At 46.0% G+C, this 19,994-nt stretch overlaps 1 protein-coding gene across 1 annotated transcript in view; it reads right to left on the reverse strand.

Annotated features, from left to right (window-relative positions):
• Nucleotides 1-1,585: 1,585 nt before the first annotated feature.
• VPS39 (vacuolar protein sorting 39 homolog (S. cerevisiae)) overlaps nucleotides 1,586-19,994 on the reverse strand; it is a 45,859-nt gene continuing 27,450 nt past the window's right edge. Inside the window, exons 9-25 of the mRNA XM_010848012.1 lie at nucleotides 18,813-18,933; nucleotides 18,580-18,700; nucleotides 13,996-14,125; nucleotides 12,575-12,717; nucleotides 9,962-10,105; nucleotides 9,356-9,497; nucleotides 8,601-8,687; nucleotides 8,198-8,271; nucleotides 7,778-7,876; nucleotides 7,074-7,191; nucleotides 6,435-6,563; nucleotides 5,719-5,821; nucleotides 5,466-5,511; nucleotides 4,216-4,365; nucleotides 3,915-4,049; nucleotides 3,570-3,661; nucleotides 1,586-2,374 (exon numbers count right to left, since the gene is read on the reverse strand). Of these exons, the coding sequence (XP_010846314.1) occupies nucleotides 2,299-2,374; nucleotides 3,570-3,661; nucleotides 3,915-4,049; nucleotides 4,216-4,365; nucleotides 5,466-5,511; nucleotides 5,719-5,821; nucleotides 6,435-6,563; nucleotides 7,074-7,191; nucleotides 7,778-7,876; nucleotides 8,198-8,271; nucleotides 8,601-8,687; nucleotides 9,356-9,497; nucleotides 9,962-10,105; nucleotides 12,575-12,717; nucleotides 13,996-14,125; nucleotides 18,580-18,700; nucleotides 18,813-18,933 (1,910 nt within the window). The 3' untranslated portion in view covers nucleotides 1,586-2,298. The remainder of the gene's footprint in view (nucleotides 2,375-3,569; nucleotides 3,662-3,914; nucleotides 4,050-4,215; nucleotides 4,366-5,465; nucleotides 5,512-5,718; nucleotides 5,822-6,434; nucleotides 6,564-7,073; nucleotides 7,192-7,777; nucleotides 7,877-8,197; nucleotides 8,272-8,600; nucleotides 8,688-9,355; nucleotides 9,498-9,961; nucleotides 10,106-12,574; nucleotides 12,718-13,995; nucleotides 14,126-18,579; nucleotides 18,701-18,812; nucleotides 18,934-19,994) is intronic.

Consider the following 19,994-nt stretch of genomic DNA (forward strand, 5'->3'; position numbering starts at 1 on the left):
AGTAGTTGCAGCGCGTGAGCTCAGCAGTTTCAGCAGATGGGCTATTTCATACTCCATAGCATGTGGGATCTTCCTGGACCAAAGATCAAACCTGTGTTCCCTGCATTGTCAGGCGGGTTTTAAACTAATGGACCACCAAGATTTTGATTGTTAAGTTGGCATTTCATTGTTATTTTCATCAAATCCCACAGGAAAGGGGTTGGGGGAGAAGAGACCCAGACAGGCTTGGTTTCTTACTTAATGATGTTTATTATGAGAGCTCTGCCAGTCCTCACTGTAGTGCGTTTATCTCCAGCCTTCGCCACACCTCCGTGGAGGGCAGTGTCTAGGGCAGGAGAATGGAGTTCGGGAAAACTGGGTTGTTTATATACTCCAGCAGGGAAGGAAACACGTTTTTTATTCTATTGCTTCAAACACGTGTGCCGCACAGGTGGTGGGAATGGAAGGTGCACACGGAGGCCAGGAAGGCAGGGCGTGTGGGCTGGGGCCAGTTTCAGCTGCTACTCCAGAGGAAACTCAGCCTGGTGCTCAGAACTGGTGCAAATAGGGCCCAGGGCGGCCCTGCTTCTTAGCAGGGGCATGGCCAGTGGGATGTGGATCTTGTGATGTGCTGTTTGGCCTCCCAAACCTGAGCAGGGTCCCCCATCTCTGTGAACAACGTTGATGGCTCTTACTCTTGTCCCTTCAGACCCTCCATGGAGGGTGGGCCTGTAAGGAGCCTCGTCTACACCACCAGCAAGTCAGGCTACAACACAGGCCCCAAACAGCACGATGCTGTGGTTTAAAAAGGATCTCAGCGTATCAAGGACAGGCCACCAGAGAAGTGTCAGTATCGGGCACTGTCATCTACCCTCAAAACTGTTGGACTCTGGGGTCATGGTGAGTGTCTAGGATCTCAGCGTATCAAGGACAGGCCACCAGAGAAGTGTCAGTATCGGGCACTGTCATCTACCCTCAAAACTGTTGGACTCTGGGGTCATGGTGAGTGTCTAGGCCCCCAGCGAGGACAGGACAGGGTGCGCTCCCTGTGCGTCTTCAGCCTGCAGTGCTGGGGACTCCGCCCGTGGGCTCTGGGGCCCTACGGGAGGCGGGGTCTCCCCTGAACAAGGGCTCCCCCAAGTTTGGCGGTGAGTTTTGTCAGGAGCTCCTGCACTCCAGCAGCATTCTCGGCTCTCCCCAAGCCCCCTACAAGCACACCCAACGTTATCATTGTCAGTTTCTGATCTGATCGTTTCCTGTGTGCAGCAGGGATCCCCCTACCATCCATGTCCCAGCGCAATCCTCCAACCCTTGCAAAACAAAGCTGAAGAACAATGGTCAGGCCAAAGTGGGTGGATGACATGGGCTGGAAAGAGAAAGGCGCCCAAAGCACGAAGCACTCTGCTCAGCAAGCCTAAACCAACCTGCCCTGGGGGGGCTGGAGGATGAACCTGGAGCAGGAGCCTCTGCAGACATCTGCCAAGAGGCAGATACCCAGGGCAGCCCACCCTGAAAGCTACTGTCATACTCTGCCCTGAGAGCGATGCTCTTCTAAGCTTCTGGGCATGGAGTGTACAGTCCAAGGAGGTTCTATTTACAACACATGTGACAGTCAGTTATCAATGTATTCCTAGAAATCAGGAATTCCTCTTGCTTCTCATTTTACCTTGTTCAAAATTCCTGGTATCAGGAGAATGGGAGAGAAAGCCTGGGTGGAGCAGTGAGGGGAGAGATAAAGGAAGAAAATAAATAGAAAGAGAAGGAGACTGAAAAATCAAGAGCTGATGGAGGACACTGGTGAGGGGATGCAGGGTCAGCAACTACAAAGTGACCAGCGTTACCTAGAGGGCGGACCCATCCGGCCTCTGCAGTCAGAGGGGCTCTGGGGCTTCTCTGCTCAAGGGACTCCAGGCAGCCAAGCTGAAGGCTCCTGTGAAGTCCTATGCACATCCTAACAGAAAACTGAATAAACAACCCCCAGGAGGGTTACAGACACTTGACAGTTTCCATATTTGGGTGACTGGAATGCAAACGCAGGATGGTGCCTTTCCCATCTCTTCCTGTCCAAGCAGGTATCCAATTCTCTGAAATTGCCTGCAACATAATGGTATAAAAGGTGTAACTAATTTCTTTTTCTATCAAAAATCTGGCAACATCAGAACACAAGTCTGAATAATTCAGAAATGTTCCAGGGCTCAAGGTAGCCAGTGTCCAAACAGGGAGACTCCCAGCGGTGGCAGCAGTCCCGATTCCCAAGGCCGGGGCTCTCCCCTCTGGGGTAGCCGAGCTGTCCGCTGCTCAGTCCTCGGCCTGCTGGGCTCAGGTGTCAGCCGGGTTGACCTCTTTGGAGCAGAAGTAATGCACGACCACCCCATTGGGGTATCTTGCAAATGCGCTGCAGGGAAGGAAAATGACCTGGGAGTGAGGGCTGCCTCTAAGAGAATACAAGTTCTTACTGGAAAAGGCACCTTACCAGGAGCCACCCCAGAAGCTACCTACTCTAACCATAAAGAGCAGTGTGGCCACCATCTCGGTCACATATCCAAACAAAGGATGAGGTCCACACCATTCAATTGCATGGGGATTTTTTTTTAAATTTATTAAATTAAAAAATAATTTACTGAAATATAGTTAATTTATAATGTACCCATCTCTGCTGTATAGCAAAGTGACTGAGCTATGCACATATACACCTTCTTTTATATTCTTTTCCATTATGGTTTAAGCCAGGAAACTGGATATAGCTCACTGTGCCATACGCGAGGACCTTGTTTATCCATCCTGAATATAATAGTTTGCATTTACCAACCCCAAATCCTAGTCACCCTTCCTCTTGGCAGCCACAAGCCTGATCTCTGTGTCTGTGGGTCTATTTCTGTCTTGTAGGTAAGTTCATTTGTGCCAGATTTTCGATTCCACGTTTAAGTGGCACTTGGCTTTCTCTTTCTGACTTCCTCCACTTGGCATGACACTCTAGTAGCAGGGGATATTTCCTACTGCCATCAGTGTGTAATACACAGCCAGACAGGGCAATGCACCAGCCTGGCTCAGCAGCAGTTTACTGAGCGCCAACTGCCCTTCAGAACAAATTTTGGGCTAACTCTAACAATGGGCAGTGGGTCTTTCTGAAGGGAAGCATTCTTCCAGCCATAGAAGTAAAAGGACAAATCACTCTTCCTTGGAGGAAGGGGCACGAACTAGAGTATATGCCTTAAAACAGAATGATGCTGCTTTAGGATTTTACTCAGGTCATGAGGCAGCAGGTTGAAAGACCTTTTTCTTCTTTCAGAGGTGTATCCTTAAAAGATAAGGACCTCCTGGCCACATACAGCTCTCACACACCCCGTGGTACATGTCACTGTGAAGCAGCCAGAGGGAAAGGGCTTTATGAGCAAGAAGTCAAGAGCCCCATGCTACACATTTCAGGCCTTTAAATTCTCAAAGCACCCCACCCCACAGACACACCAGAAAACATGGCCTGCCCTCTGGAGGCTCAAGTACTAAAAGCGGCCCAGATAGCCCTCAGCTGCTCTCTCCTCTGGGGTTAAGGGGCTGAAATCTACCCTGAGCAAGCTATGGGTGAGGCTCACCTGTTCCCAATCTTCTTCTTACACACCATGCACACCTTCTCCTCTGTGATGATGCACTTCACCTGCTGGTGCAGGATGCGCTCTTCCTGGACCTGGGAGCAGAGAGATTGGGGGGGAGGTCCCACTGTCTGGCAGGCAGGACAGGAGGAGGGGCTGGCACTGCCTCACCTCCCAGCCCACAGGGGCTCCCTAACTGAAACACCCATAGCTACGTGCCCAGCTGGTTACCGATCAGTTTGAGCCACAGAGTTAAAAAGCACCAAGCTCTGCCTCTGTCTCAGGGGACATGGTAATGGCCTCACACTGAAAAGTACAAGCCTTCACTCGCATCTGGAAGGCTCATACCCTCAGGAACTCTGCATGGAGAAGGTTCTTGAGCACTTGGTTGAACCGTTTCCTCTGTGCATTCTCTTCTAAGACCTTTTCCAGAAAGATGCGTATGTCGTTAATCTGAGTGTTCGCGGGCAGCAGGTTGATGGCCTGGGGACGGGAAGAGAGACGGGAACAGGGAGAGGTGGGACAGGAGTGAGACTGAGAAAACGCCTGACGTCGCGGAGCCCTCAAACCCCCGTCCCTCCTGCCAGCCCCTCCTGTGGTTCCACGCTCCCCACATGCGCCCTCCATCTCTGCGAGGAGAGCTGCTGACCTTGGTGGTGTCCAGCTTGCTGTGGTGCAGCTCTAGGACCTGCAGGGCGGCCTGGAGGTTGGCTTGTGGCTCCAGCAGTTCCAGCTTGATCGGCCCCAGGCAGTGCACGCTGGGGGGCGACAGGTACATCCGGAGCAGGGACAGATACACCTGTCTCATACACAACAAGCCATGCACGCATCAGGCCGGCAGCAACCCTCCCCAAACCCTCAGCGTGACCACACCTAAAGGCAAGAGGGCTGGTCTGGAGGAACTTTAAAACGCAGCATTTTTCACCTTTTAATAAATTTTGTAAAGTCCGTTGACTGAAGATGTCAAAAATTAAAGATTGTGTGGGACCTCCTGGGCGGTCCAGTGGCTAAGACGCCAAACTCCCAATGCAGAGGGCCCAAGTTTGATCCCTGGTCAGGGAACTAGGTCACACATGCTGCAACTAAGAGTTCATAAGCCACAACAAAAGATCCTGCATGCTGCAGTGAAGATCAAAGACCCCAAGTGCAACAACTAAGACCCGGTGCAGTCAAATAAAGAGAAATAAAATATTTTAAAAGTTAAAGATCGTGTTCTTTCTGAGAGAAAAAAAATATCAAATGCCTTGTATTGTTTAGCATTATACTGCTAACAAAATGACTCCAAGAGACCCCTCATTTCCTTTGGCTTTGAAGGCTGAGACCTTGTCACGTATAAGCCGATGCAGATGAGCCCGAGATGAGATGCTGCATCTCCTACTGGACCCACACTAGTGTTTCTCAACATTCTGGGCTGTGCTGTACATCGATAAGCAGCAACTCTGGCCTCTACCTCCTAGATTCGGGTAGCAAACCCCACCCCCCCAACCACTGCCAAACAATGGCCATCAAAAATCTCTCTACACATTGACAGATCCACACGGAATTTATGCAGAGCACACATGGGCACACTGTAAGAACCATCAGATGTTCCTTCTCAACAGGCTGGCCAGGAAATTTTTTGTACAAGTTGAGACTGTTTTAAGAGTAAAGTGGCAGGGGCACTACAAATAATCACACGGATGACAACAGACCAAGCCAGAACCACCCCGAGCAAACCAAGACTGCGGTCACCTTGCCGCTCTCTCAGCACGTGTGGGCAAAATCCATCAGGGCCCTAACCCATGCCCTGTCTTATGTCAGCAATTCCTGCCAGTGCACCTGTGGCCCAAACCAGAGGGCGCTGGCTATGCTAAGAGGGGCAGTGCAATGCCCGTGTGCGCCCTGGGGCCGACTACTTACATCTTTGTTGCCATCTTTGTTTTGGTCATAATGCTTGTGGCAGTACCTGTAAGGGAGAGAGTGATCAGACAAGCTCACGTGTAGAGGGCATGGATGCTGCCTGAGTGAGTAGCCCAATGACAGCACAATCGGGGGCCAGCACACGAGGTGACCTCGCTTCAGCTGCAAGTGTAGGGGCGGCTTTCTCAACCTCTCATCTCTCTGCAGCGCCTCTTTTACACCCCTGGGAGGTGGGACGGCAGGGTCAACGTACTCTTCAGCCATCCTCGTGTCTTTCAGGACGTGGACGTAGATGAAGAGAGCTTGTTCATGTTTCCCCATGCGTCCCAGCAGGAGAGCACGTTCTTCCAAGAGGCCTGTGGGGGGAAAAGAGTGGAAGAAACCATCATCATGACCAGGCAAGCCCAAGGCCAGGGGCTAAGCTATTAGAGGAATGACAGGGATTCTTTTCAAGGAGAAAATTACTAAAATTTTTAAAAGTGAGGAGGAAGAGGACTATTTTAGGTGGTACTTTATCTCATCTTTTCCTGTGATCATTTATAAATGGGAGAACAATACTTGATGATCAGCTAAATGCATAATAAGCACCTACAATGTGCCAGGCGCTTCAGCTAAGGGAAGCAGACACCTGGTCTCTGCTCTCATGGAGCTTATACATCAGCCAGATGTGTCTTTTTCAGACAAATTATTCCAGATTACAGAAATTGCTAAACATGGAACTTGGCCAAGAACATGTACTGAAGCAACGAATAGGTTTCAACCTGGCTAACAATTAGCATGTGGTTCACACCCAAAAGAGACTTCTCATAATCATGGTTCAAAAGTGAGTCTTCAGAGAGGACAGAATAGGAGCACCGGCCTGAAACACATGGTTTTTCCCAGGCCCAACTTTTGGGAGGGTTGGGGAACTGGTATAAGGGAAGGATCCATTTTGCATTATCTTTTGCTAAAGTGGCTAAAGATACCCACCATCAAAAGGAAAATCACAGATGAGCCGGCCTGGGTCATAGTAGCTGGAAATTTCCAGGAACATAAGGAGCTTCCGTCGGTATTCTCCCAGCTCTCCTTCCTCCTCACCAGCAGGGACTGGAGCTTTGCCTTTAAAGGAAACCATGCTCAACATGAAAGGATGCTGTTGGGCAGCAATGTGTGGTGTCATCAAGAAAAAATGAAGGGGATGGGGTTCAATGATGTCACCACCATGATTAGAAAGGGCCTCCGTGATGCTTTCCAGTTGGCCTTCTCTTAGTTTATGGTCTCTGTATGGCCCCAAAACATCAGCTTGAGGAAAAAAAAAACCCACCAAGCTGCTTAGAGAAGCTTTCTGATAGACAAATCTGTTCCGTATCAGCACAGCTGTCACTCTGCATACAGATCTACTCCCCCTCCTCCATAGGTGATGCCCAGGAAGGCTCAGAGATGCCCAGATCCAGACACCAGCCCCCAAGTCTCACCTGTGGGGTCACTTAGCTGCCTTGGTGCCTCTGAGGCTCTTCCTGCCCACCTGGGCCTGCAGAGAAAGTCTGCTTCTCTACCCCACCCATGGCCCCCTCGGGTCCCAGCTCACCGCTAAGGCCTGGGGCCACCCCGCATGCTGAAAACTGGTACCTGCGGGGAAGGACAGGAGATACTCCTTCATCAGACCTTGCACCTTCTCGCAGTACAACTGGATCAGGCAGTTGTGGAACCGAGAGCCAGTCTCCTCCCAAACGTGGATGACATGTTCCTGGGGCGAGAATGGTCTGCCTGGTGCCTCCATGCTGTGGCATGGCGTGGCCCAGCCCATTCGCCCAGGCTCCCTCACATCTTTAAGGCCCAAAAGGTCCCATCCAGACTGTCCCCTAATTAAGATTACCATGGGACAGTTCTACAACCCAGCAATATCACGAATTAGCATCTCAATTTCCAATCTAAGCTCCTTTATTAATTCTGTCTCATAATCATCCAAATCAGCCCATGTAATTAAGGTTAAATATTTACATTTTGGTACTTAGGACTGATTTGGTCATCCTGTGGTCACAGTCAAGTCTGGCTGTACAAATGTGGCTCTGGTATGTTTTTCTCCAACATGTTCTCTCCTCTTTTATCTCTCTGTACGTCACCTAGGTTTAGAAGGTAGCATCAAAAAGTGCCATCTCCAGCTTGGTCTACTGGGCTGTCTTCAGAGGAGACTAAAAGAACCCTCTTCTTTACAGTCCTTCCAATCCCCAAGGGACACAAACCCTAATCTGAACTGGCTAATCACTGTCTCTTATAGTCATAGGTCCTGGGTTTGATCGAAACTTATTAGTTCAGATCAAAAAATATCTTACCAGATACGGAATAGCCAGACCCTTAAAATTCTCCACTAAGAAGCCCAGCACTCGGTCTCGTGGCAGAGACTCCACCTCTGGGAGGTCCTCAGTAAATATCTGTTGGAATAAAACCTGAGTTCCAGCAGCAGAACCACCTGATGGCAATCCTTCCAAACATACATGCACACAAGCGTAGGGTCACATGGACAGACAACGAGGCGGGAAGAGCACCTGTGGCCAGTCGGTGTGGGGCAGACTAGGTCTCCTGGCGTCTGCACCAGGCTCTTTCTACTGCACTCCACTGCTGTCCCATGTGTTCCAGTCTTGGAAACACCAGAGAAGTGCACAAACCCTTCCTAGCCCTCCACCCACAACTGTCTAAAATACAGTCAGAACCAACCGTGGTACCCAATAAATCCAAGGGGCTCCGTGATCTACCTTCAGACCATCCTCTGGGAAGTCTCTCAGCACCCACACCGAGTAGGAAAAAATTAAATGCAGATTTTCTGTGCCTAGAGGGAAAAGGAAGACTTGTCAGCAGGTGAAGTCCACCCACTCTGCCCACAGGACCAGGAAGGCAGGTACCCAGGTTGCCCAGGATTTATCATCCAGTGAAGTTAGCTCTGTCCAGTCACTCAGAGATGCTTGGACCTACCAGACTGGCTACACACCAAGGGGCTGTTGTGGTTCCACCACTGGGGGTACTTTCACCCCAGGAGGAACCCAGCTGGGTGAACACAAGGAAGGGAGGGGACTGACCAGCCAGAATCAGGAAGGGAGAGAGGTCAGGTTCACTTGAACACAATCCCCTCCCCTTGCCCCTTCCACGAGCTGGACTCACCCAGATGTTGCAGGTACTGCACTGTCCGCTCATGGCCTTTCAGAGGGGAATTTGCTTTTTTGGACTGGTCCACCAGCACCTGCAGAGCTGGCCATGAAGCCCAAGAATAAGGTCATGAGCTCCTTCCAGAAGGTATATCTCCTTGGAGAGTCATCACACTGTACACAGTTTTCAGCGGGAAAGAGGTCTTTGCAGCAGGCCCCTTTGTCTTGTCACTAATGTTAAACCAGGCACCTATACGCTTACTTATTTCCAGCCCTCGCCCACCTTTCAAATCTTGTGATCACAAAGTACTTTGCCTAACTTGTTTCTTTCAAAGAAGTAGAAATGAAGACTAAGTAAAAACAGATGACCAGATCTCCTCCCTAGCTTCCCCTTCAGTAACCCTGTGAACAAGATGGTAGCTAAAGAAAAATCACAAGAAGTCGACAAGCCCACACACAGTAGGGGATAGGGGGGACTCTGACTCCCTATCCCAATGAGTAACCGATTACATCCCTTTTTCCTTTTAAAAGCTTTCATGGCTGAGCTTTGAAAATCTTCACATGTGGTTTTTGGGGCACTCCACCATCTCCCCAGATTGCCAGCATTCTCATTAAAAGCAACTTTCCTTTGTAACATTTGCCTCTCTCTCGTGTATTGATTTTTCAAGCGGTGAGCAGCCAGACGTGATTCCACAACAAACACCTCAGTAGGCTTCCCCCAGACAAAATACAAGAGACCCTCTAATCACGGATGACCCCTGCCCCGGTCACCTTTCTCGTGGAGCCCCTTCTTCTCGTACAGGATGATCAGCTCGCTGTACTTGTGAGCCTTCTTCAGCACGTGCTCGCTCTCTTCGATGTGGCAGTGATTGTTCTCCAGACGCAGCAAGGGGGCCACCAGGGCCACGTTCGTCTGCAGGAGAGGCAGGACTTCAGCAGAAACTACTTCCTGGGGAGGCCCTTCCTCCCTCAGCCCAGGCCTGCTTCAGGCTGAAACACCAGGCATGCTACACAAGCAAGAGAGAGCAAACAACCTTTCCAGGACTACAGGTAGGAGCTTTCATAGCCTTTATGCTCTTTCACACAACATTTTGTAAGAGTGTGGGGGTGGGGGAGGGGTAAGAGGGGAAAGAAAGGGGAAATTTTCTTTGGGGCACTGTCCCTATTCACCTTGTAGCACCAACCCCAGTCTTGGCAGAGAAGACCAGCCCACTCTAAGATTCTGGGTCAACATCTCGTCTTAAGCCCTCAATTCTAAGAAGCTCAGGTCAAGAGTAGGTGGTTCCTAAGAGCAAATACTTCACTCTTACTAGTGGCAGGGACCCCGGGCTAGGGAAGAGAGAGGATGGCAGGGAGCCGAGTGCTGGGAAAACTCACATGAAGGTAGCACTTGAGCAGGGTGGTGTCAATGATCTGCAGCAGCTTCTTCTTGGATTTGATGGTAGGAGTCCCTTCCATGAGAGGGGAGGTGCTAGACTGGTGATCAGAGTCATTCAGCTTCTTTACCAATTGGCTGCGTTTCTGCCAAGGGCAAAAATGCAGGGTCAAGGCCAGGCTTAAAACTTCCTTTATCATCTGAGCTATCAGGCACTTCAAAATACCTTCAAATCAGCTCACACCTATCCACCCTGATCCCACATTGGCATTTATCAGGGATCAAAAATAAGATGCCTACCAAATCACCAGATACAGTAACAATGATCTACTATTTACTACACACCAGGCACTGTGTCATGCAGTTTATAGATTTATCCTATTTTAAATCTAAAACAAATACAGGTATTATTAGCCCCATTTTATAAGCAAAGAACCCAAGGCACAGATGTTAGCTACCTCATTAGTAACAGAGGCTGACTTCAAATTAGGGTCGGATTCCAAAGGGCTTGTTTTTATTTTTTTTAAATCAACTTTATTGAGGTATGAGTTATATACAATAAAATGTACCCCTGAAAAGTATACTATCAGATGCACTTTGACAGATATATACATGCATGTAGCCACCACCCCAATCAAGGAACAAAACATTTCTACTACCCTTTAAAGTTCCCTTGTGCTCCTCCCAAAGAATCTCACCCACTCCCTATATAACTGATCTGATTTCTATCACTAATGATTACTCTTTCTCTATTTTAGAACTTCAAATGGGCTTTCCAGGTGGCTCAGTGGTAGAGAATCCACCTGCCAATGCAGGAGACACAGGTTTGATCCCTGAGTTGGGAAGATCCCTTGGAGGAGGGCTCACTCCAGTATTCTTGCCTGGAAAATCCCATGAGCAGAGGAACCTGGTGAGCTACAGTCCATGGGATGGCAAAGAGTCAGACTGACTTAGCGACTGAGAATGCATGCTTTCTAGAACTGCATATAATGGAATCATTCAATTTGTACTATTTTGTGTCTGGAATGCCCATGGTCTTATTTATTCTACCATCTCTCTGGCACAAGGCTGATGTCAATTACCTCCACACATTCCAAACTCAGTGGAGAAGGTCGGGGAAGACTGTACTTGGGGTCCTAAAGCTAAGATATTGGAAATAGAGGGTCTTCTGTGATGCTACATGCTTGGGACACTTTCTGCCCCAGGAACCTTTTTCACTTGGCTCATGGACTGTGCAGTGTGCAGAGAGAGGCAAGCTGGTGTGCTCTTTGCAGGCTGCCAGCCAACCATGGAGCCCAATGTCAAGCAAGTGCCAAGATGACAGATGCCTGAGTGGACCTGTGGGACACCCACTGACCCAGAAGCAGGTAGTGGGTAGCTGGCTTACAATTTTCCTAGCAATACTTATGCCCCTCCAGGACACCCCTTACAAGTCTGCAGAACACTTATGGGAAAAAATTTTAATAAGTTCTCTGACTCTGAGTCAGAAAGGATGACATGGTTAGATAGCATCACCAACTCAGTGGACATGAATTTGAGCAAACTCCAGGAGATAGTGAAGGACAGGGAAGCCTGGCATGCTGCAGTCCACACGGTTGCAAAGAGTAGGACATGACTTAGAGACTGAATAACAACTGACTCTGAATGGGTGCATAGGAAAGAAATAACAGCCTTAAGCACGGAAATTTAGGGTTCAGAGACTTCAATGGAGATATTAGTTTTAGTGCTGATCTGAAAATTTCACTTATCTGCCTGTAACAGTAAAGTGAAAATAATTTAAGTCTAAGTACTCCCTCTAACAAAACATGTTATAGAAGAATACTTAATGACAGGGAAGGACTTTCCTAATATATGGCTAAATGCTTTAAAAGTAAGCCATAAAACAGTATATATCTTGATATCCATTTGCAATTTAAAAAATCCGATAAATAAATAAACAAAAATTATTCACAAGTATATATTAAACTCTAGAAGGACAACACTAAAATGTTAATTACTTTTCTCTGGTAGAGCAATAAGCGATTTTTTATTTTTATTTTATACTTTTCTGTGTTTCCCAAGTTTTCTGCATAGAGCAGGTATTTTTTTCCCTAAAATATAACTGTTCCCCCAAAGTTTCTTTAAAACGCTTATTCTTTTCAATCAATTAAACTTTTCTCTTTTTAGTTCCTATAAGAGCTTAGTGTGAATCTACCAGGAACTGAGTATGCTTCCTGGTACTGGGATTTGGCAAAAAAGAGCTCTATTCTATTGTTATAACCCAACAGCCAATACAGGAGACCTAAGAGACACGGGTTCAATCCCTGGGCTGGAAAGATCTGTGGAGGAAGAAATGGCAACCCGGTCCAGTATTCTTGCCTGGAGAATTCCATGGACAGAGGAGCCTGGCAGGCTACAGTCCTTGGGGCTGCAAAGACTGAAGTGACTTAGCAAAATGTGCATTCTACAGTTAAGCAAGGAGGTGAAACAGAAAAAATGCACCCCCCTCAGACTTCTACAGTGTTCACTTCTGGAACATCTGTGGCGTTAAAGAAGCCTCCCCCTTCCCTGCCATAGAGAAGCAGGTACTGAAACTCCCAGGTGAACTCTTCCATATGCTTTGGGATCACACCTACCTGTGTCAGGTAGTCAATTAGAGCTAAGTGAGCCTTCTCCAGCTCAGCCCCAGACAGCACAGGCAGTGGGTTAGGATACTGCAGCTGCTTCCTGTAGTCTGTGGGCAGCAGGTCTGGGTACAGGCCCATCACATGGGTAGGATCTACATGGAAGGTGAACATGATTCCCCAGATAGAAGCACAGCAATTTAGAGAGAAACTAAAACAAGACTATCACTACAGCAAAATAAGTTCCAGATTGACTTTTTTTTAAAATGACTCTTAAGTTTACAAAAACTCAAGCTATACACATATATTTTGAACACTAAACATTATAATGATTGCACGACGCTATTCTAAGATATATATAGAATTAAAAATGAAAATTCATTAACTCACTAAAAGTAAAGAAGTAAAAGGAAAACCTGATAAGACAGTGAAGCTGAAAAGATCACTAGACTTAAAAAATAAGAAGAGTGTGTGTGTGTGTGTGTGTGTGTGTATAAGGAATATTAGTAAAACAAAAACACCAGGCAATAGGCTATGGAATACACTGGTAGCATATATGGCAGAAGATAATAGGTTGATTATATAAAATTAATTCACACAGATTGGTTTAAAAAAACATAGGATTTCATTTGATTAATGGGCAACAGACATGATGACAAGAGAATAATATAAATAAAGGGGAAAATCTAATCCTGGCCAATCAGATTCCTTTGATCTTGAGAAACAGATTTAAGGATGACAAGCAGTATGGCACACACCAACATATACTCAATCTGACACGCTTCTTTTACATAATGTTGATACTCCTCCCCCATGAGGTTCCCTTGTGTGTTCCCTTACCCTAACTTGGAAAGCCCTTGTACATCAACAGAACATGGGGAGAAGTGATCACCCTAAAAGGCACTAAGACTTCTGGCTAGGTCTCTTGGATCACCAACTCCAGGAAAAGCCAGTCACTCTGCATAAGGACATTCAAGCAGCCCTAGAGAAGCCTGTGTGCTGCAACTAGAAGAAGCCTGCACACCACAACAAAGACCCAGCGTAGCCAAAAAAAAAAAAAAAACCTACTGTTGTATCCTACTAAGCTCAGGTCAGTGACTTTTGTCTAGAACTGCAGTCAATAATCTGATTACTAGATGACAAAATACACGTCTGTTGTCTCCAGTGACTTTCTGTTACCTTCCTCTAATGGCAAGGGCAAAGCATCCTGGAAAACTGGAAGTCTGTGTATGTGAATGAAACCAGAGTCATAAGATCAGGGCTGTAAATATATAGTCACATGGCCACCCACAGGATCCTGTTAAGTACAAAGATCAATCTAGATGAGGTTAACTTTCCGCATTCTCAGAAGTCTGATATCATTTCTCCCCATTCTTTCCAGTTTCCCCTCCCTGAGTGTAGTTCCTCATCCCGAGGCCATACCCGCTTGTTACCTGTGCCAAGTTTAGCAAAGACTTGCATGGACTCATCAAAACGCTTCTGGCAGAAGAGGTTGAAGGCATACAAGTTCTTGATGTGATGGATCTGTTGCTGCTTTTCACTGTCGGAATCATCTTTCATTTCCTAAAAAGAGAGTAGAATAGGGAGGTGCTCACTCACTCAACCAACATTTTTTTAGTATCTACCAGGTATCAGACGATATGCTGGAACATGTATATGCCAGAGGGTACAAAGCAGTCACGTGGCTCTGACCCACAGATTGCCCTTACAGTCTAATCATAAGTAACTATGCAATGAAAACACATTAGGACTTCTACAAAATACCTGACCAGTACTCCTGAAAACTGTCAGGATCATGAAAAACAAGGGAAAACTAAGAAATTTCCACAGGTCAGAGGACACTAAGAATGTGTGACACCTAAATCCCTGTGATTTCTGGATTTGAACCTGGAACAGAAAAGGGGACAATTAATGGGAAAACTTAGTGAAATCTGAATGAAGTTTAGGGTTTAGAGAAGAAAAACTGAAACAAAGCAGAGTGAGTGACGATAGAACCACGTGGGCGAGGTGTTCAGGTCAGCCCAGTGTGAACAGTGGGTTCAGGAAGGTTCCCAGGAGGAATGTAAGCTGAGACACAAACGACGAGCTGGAGCTGGCCAGGTGAGGGTGGCAGGTGACAGATGGGGAGGGGAGGGCATCTGAGGCCAAGAGGACAGCACATGTGCAAGACCCTAAAATGACAGAGAGCATGGCGTGCTCACAGGACAGAAGATGTTGACCATAGCTGGCATGATGTTCACAGTCCTGTTCACAGTATAAGCCAAATATCTCTGTTTCTTCCTTTAACCTTCCCCCTCTTCTATCCTTCTTAGCCTCTTCTATCCTTCTTAGCCAATCTTTACCACATTTAACTTCTTCCTTCAAAATGTCTCTCCACGTTTTCCCTTCCTTTCTTTTCCTCTTCTGTTGCTGTCACCCTAATCCAGGCCACCATCGGCACGTGGCTGTGCTTGGGCTAAGCTCTTCTGTTTGGTGCTTTAAAGGCTCTCAAAGCCTGGCACAGTCTCCTTACCTAGGTTATTCCTGTGCCAGTCAGAATGGGCTCCAAGTGTCCTGGAAATACTCGTTTCCACACTTGTTTTCACTTCTAACTTCCCCAGGCTCTGTAACTCTCCCTGTTTCAAGCTCCTGGTCTGACCTATCTTTAAAGAGTCCAACCTTAGGATTCTTTTTCTGGCCTAATAGCAAAGTTCAGTATGTAACTGCCCTCTGAAAGTTTCGTGTATGTCCTCTGATTAATTTAAATGAAAGACAGGTTCCTCAAGAGCCAAGATGACATCAAGCAACCTTCTTCTGTCATAGAGCAGAACACCTAGTAAGTACAGGCCTAGAGAAGAGAAGGGAAAAAAGGAAACCCACTTTCTTCTTCTCTGTTTCATCCGAAGATGAAACAGACAACCAGCAGCAGAAAGAACACTGAGAAGACATTCCTGTTAAGAAAAACGGATGCTAAAAAAGCCATGTGCTACATAATACCCTTTTCATAAAGCTCAAAAACTAGACACATACTCAAGCACACAAATATTTGTAAAATACTATCAAAAAAAATTTAAGGGCATGATAAACACAAAGGTTCACTTAAGACTTTCTTCTCTCTCCTTGCTATTCTCTGGATCTCTGCATTCTGTTGGGTATACCTTTCCCTTTCTCCTTTCCTTGCTTCTCTTCTTTTCTCAGCTACTCGTAAGGCTTCCTGAGACAACCACTTTGCCTTCTTCCATTTCTTTTTCTTGGGAATGGTTTTGGTTACCACCTCCTGTACAATGTTATGAATCCCTGTCCATAGTTCTTCAGGCACTCTTATCTACCAGATCTAGTCCCTTAACTCTAGTCATCACCTCCACTGTATAATCATAAGGAATTTGATTTAGGTCATACCTAAATGGCCTAGTGGTTTTCCCTACTTTCTTCAATTTGAGCCTGAATTTTGCAATAAGGAGCTGATGATCTGAGCCACAGTCAGCCCCAGGTCTTGTTTTTGCTGACTGTATGGAGCTTCTCCATCTTTGGCGGCAAAGAATATAATCAATCTGATTTTGGTATGGACCATCTGGTGATGTCCATGTGTAGAGCTGTCGCTTGTGTTGTTGAAAGAGGATGTTTCATATGACCATTTTGCATTCTCTTGGCAAAACTCTGTTAGCCTTTGCCCTGCTTCACTTTATACTCCAAGGCCAAACTGGTCTGTTACTCCAGGTATCTCTTGACTTCCTACCTTTGCATTCCAGTCCCCTATGATGAAAAGGACATCCTTTTTGATATTAATTCTAGGAGGTCTTATAGGTCTTCACAGAACCGTTCAATTTCATCTTCTTTGGCATTAGTGGTTGGGGCACAGACTTGGATTACTGTGATGCTGAATGGTTTGCTTTGGAAACGAACCGAGATCATTCTGTCATTTTTGGGACTGCAATCAAGTACTGTATTTCAGATTCTTTTGTTGACTATGAGGGCTACTCCATTCCTTCTAAGGGATTCTTGCCCACAGTAGTATAGTGGTCATCTGAATTAAATTCACCCATTCCCATTGTTGGACACAACTGAGCAACTAACATTCCTGTCCATTTTAGTTCACTGATTCCTAAAATGTTGATGTTCACTATTGCCATTTCCTGTTTGACCACATCTAATTTACTTTGATTTATGGACCTAACATTCCAGGTTCCTATGCAATACTGTTCTTTACAGGACTGGACTTAACTTTCACCAAGAGATATAACCACAACTGGGCATCATTTCCGATTTGGCTCAGCCTCTTCATTCTTTCTGGAGCAATTTCTCTGCTCTTCCTCAGTAGTATATTGGACATCTACTGACCTGGGGGGTTCATCTTTCAGTGTCATATCTTTTTGCCTTTTCATACTGTTCATGGGGTTTTCAAGGCAAGAATACTGAAGCAGTTTGCTATTTCCTTCTCCATTAGTCATGTATGGGTGTGAGAGTTGGACCATAAAGAAGGTTGAGCACCCAAGAATTGATGCTTTCGAACTATGGTGCTGGAGAAGATTCTTGAAGGTTCCTTGGACAGCAAGGAGATCAGTCAATCCTAAAGGAAACCAACCCTGAATATTCATTGGAAGGACTGGTGTTGAAGCTGAAGCTCCAATACTCTGGCAACCTGATGTGAAGAGCCAACTCATTGGAAAAGACCCTGATGCTGGGAAAGACTGAGGGCAGGAGGAGAAGGGGACGACAGGATGAGATGGTTGGATGGCATCATTGACTCAATGGACATGAATCTGAGCCAACTCAGGGAGATGGTGAAGGACAGGGAAGCCTGGTGTGCTGCAGTTCATGAGGTCTCAAAGAGTCGGACATGACTTAGCGATAGAACAACAAAAAAACACAAAAGTTAGGATAATGGCTGTGTCTGGAGCACAGCCAGAGGGATGGGATGGGGAGGGATGTACCGGTTACAGAAGTTATTTTGCGGAGGGGTTAGGTGGTGGGTTTATGGGTATTCATTATTTTAAAAATGAAAAATAATTTAGGGCAATAAATGAGTGGGGAAAAAACAGTAAGATGCTAAAATTAAATGGCGCAAGAAAGAAACAATCTATGGGATAGTAAATGTGTCTAAGTAATTAAGACTGGATTTTTGTTTTCAGTCTAGAACTTATACACCCAAAATAAAAGTTCCTCTTCAAAAGTATCCACCACATATGATTATAATCATTGTATTCCAAAATTTATGATCACTGTTTCCCTTTCAGAAATAATTTATAAGATACTCTAAAAACTGAGTTTTCCTACTATTACCTTCATAACAATTGCTTCTCTTAGTAAATTAGCACTGTCTGGTATTAATGCCTAAGTGAGGCTCAAGATGACTTTCAGTTGTTTCAATAAATTCAAATCCACTCTTTCGAGATGACAATAATCACCACTAGGGATGTTTTAAAGAATAAGGCAAGACTTGAAAGTCAATCTTCAAGAAGCATGTTGGCAATAAGAGCACCACTGAAACAAGAGCACGGTCACTACTCAGCCAAGAGCGTGAGTAGCATCCCATGTGAACATTCAAGCGGAGTGACAGCCTGAAGACTGGGGCCCTGCCGCAGGCAGCAACCTGAGGTGGGTTCAGAGTCCCTAAGGAAGGCCTGCTTATCCAAGCCCAGGAGCCTACTTGTGAAAGGGACTCTGGAAGGCTTTGGAGCTGTTGCGTTCAACCAAACTGTAACCTTGACAGTTACGATTGTTATTTTGCTGTCTGTCTTTAATTTTTCAAGGCCATACCATATCTATTCAATTATTTCACTGTCCTATTAATTCTATGAAATACTATTAGTATAACTGGCATTCATTCTACATTTGATAGAGACAGTGAGATTACTTAGAGTTACATAACATAGATACTTTTATGGCAGGGTCTGATCCTGAATCCAAGCCCTCTGACTTTCAGTTCTGTGCTTATTCCACCAGTCCAAGCAAAACATGAACATCTAAACCAAAATCACCTGCCTTGAAGAGTGATGAGGAAGGCAAACTCACACCCAAATCTCAGAAACAAGACTTACTGCGAGCTGCAGAGCCAATTCAAACTGCTTGTCCTGGAGAAGCTGTTGAATTTGGGTCGCCATGGGGACTGGAATGAGTCTCCAGACAAAGTGATTACTGGCCACATAGATAATGTTTGATCTGGAGACAGGGATAAGAGGATTAGCAAGAGAGGGCCAGTTTTATGATGACCCAGATGACTTTAAAATTTTGGAACAAGATGGCAGCTACAGTAAAGAAAGGAATTCCTTACCCGCCCGAAGTAATGAAACGGGGTCTTTGCAGTTCAATGCTCTGGACCAGAAGCCTCGGCTCAAATGTCCGGATTTCCACATATCGAGGCAACACTGCAATGATGTAGGGAGGCTGGTGCTCTGCGCGAGAGAGAACATGTTGAGTTGAGGTTCTCTCTAAGGCTTTAGATTACAGACGTTTCAGCTTCTCATTTCTAAGCTGCACTTGGATCTCCAAGTGGTCCACTAGTCAAATACCAAGCCAGGATCCTGTACTGTGATATACAAAAAAAAAAAAACTGCTTGTCTCAGTGACGCTAAGAGAAATCTCCTGCACAAAAAGGATGCATCTTAGCTTTGCTCAGAGTGACCGGACTCCATTTCTACCGTTTCCCTGAGAGGACTGGGTGAAAGTCAGCGGCTCCTTTCTCATCAGTCACGAAGCCAGGCCAAACCAAGGCCAGTGGCAGCTCCCCTAACGAGTCAGTTGGAGAACAAGGTGACATAACTTCTTTTCATCCTCTTAGGAAAGGCAAGAGGAGGGCAACTTCTTTTAATTTTTTCCTGAAAATTATTCTAAAGAGAAAAATCCACATTTCTGGTCTATGCTATCTCTGCTTGAGATCATCACACTGAAAAGATGCAAAACTCCAAGTGATGCTCAATGGATCACAGAGAAGGCAGCTGGATGGCATTCTCAGTATAACCATTTTCTTACAGGAGGTAATGAGTGTGTCAAATTCATAGGAACAGAAAGTAGTATGGTGCCAGGGCAGGGGGAGAGGAAATGGGTTGATGTTTAATAGGTATAGTTTTAGTTTCACAAGAGGAAAGGCTTTGAAATCTGCACGACAATGTAAAGTAAAGTTAAGTGAAGTCGCTCAGTCGTGTCCAACTCTGTGACCCCATGGACTGTAGCCCACCAGGCTTCTCTGTCCATTTTCCAGGCAAGAGTACTGGAGTGGGTTGCCATTTCCTTCTCCAGGGGATCTTCCCGACCCAGGGCTTGAACCCAGGTCTTCCACATTGCAAGCAGACGCTTTACCCTCTGAGTCATCAGGGAAGCTCAGCACGACAATATAAATATACACAATTCTACTGAACTGTGCACTTAAAAATGGTTATAGTGACAGATTTTATGCTATGTGCTTTTTTTAGCTACAATTAAAAATAATTTTAAATTAGTAAAAAAAAAAAAAATT

Source organism: Bison bison, unplaced genomic scaffold (genome assembly GCF_000754665.1).
Source record: "Bison bison bison isolate TAMUID 2011002044 unplaced genomic scaffold, Bison_UMD1.0 scf7180017864259, whole genome shotgun sequence".
Taxonomy (NCBI): Eukaryota; Metazoa; Chordata; class Mammalia; order Artiodactyla; family Bovidae; genus Bison; species Bison bison.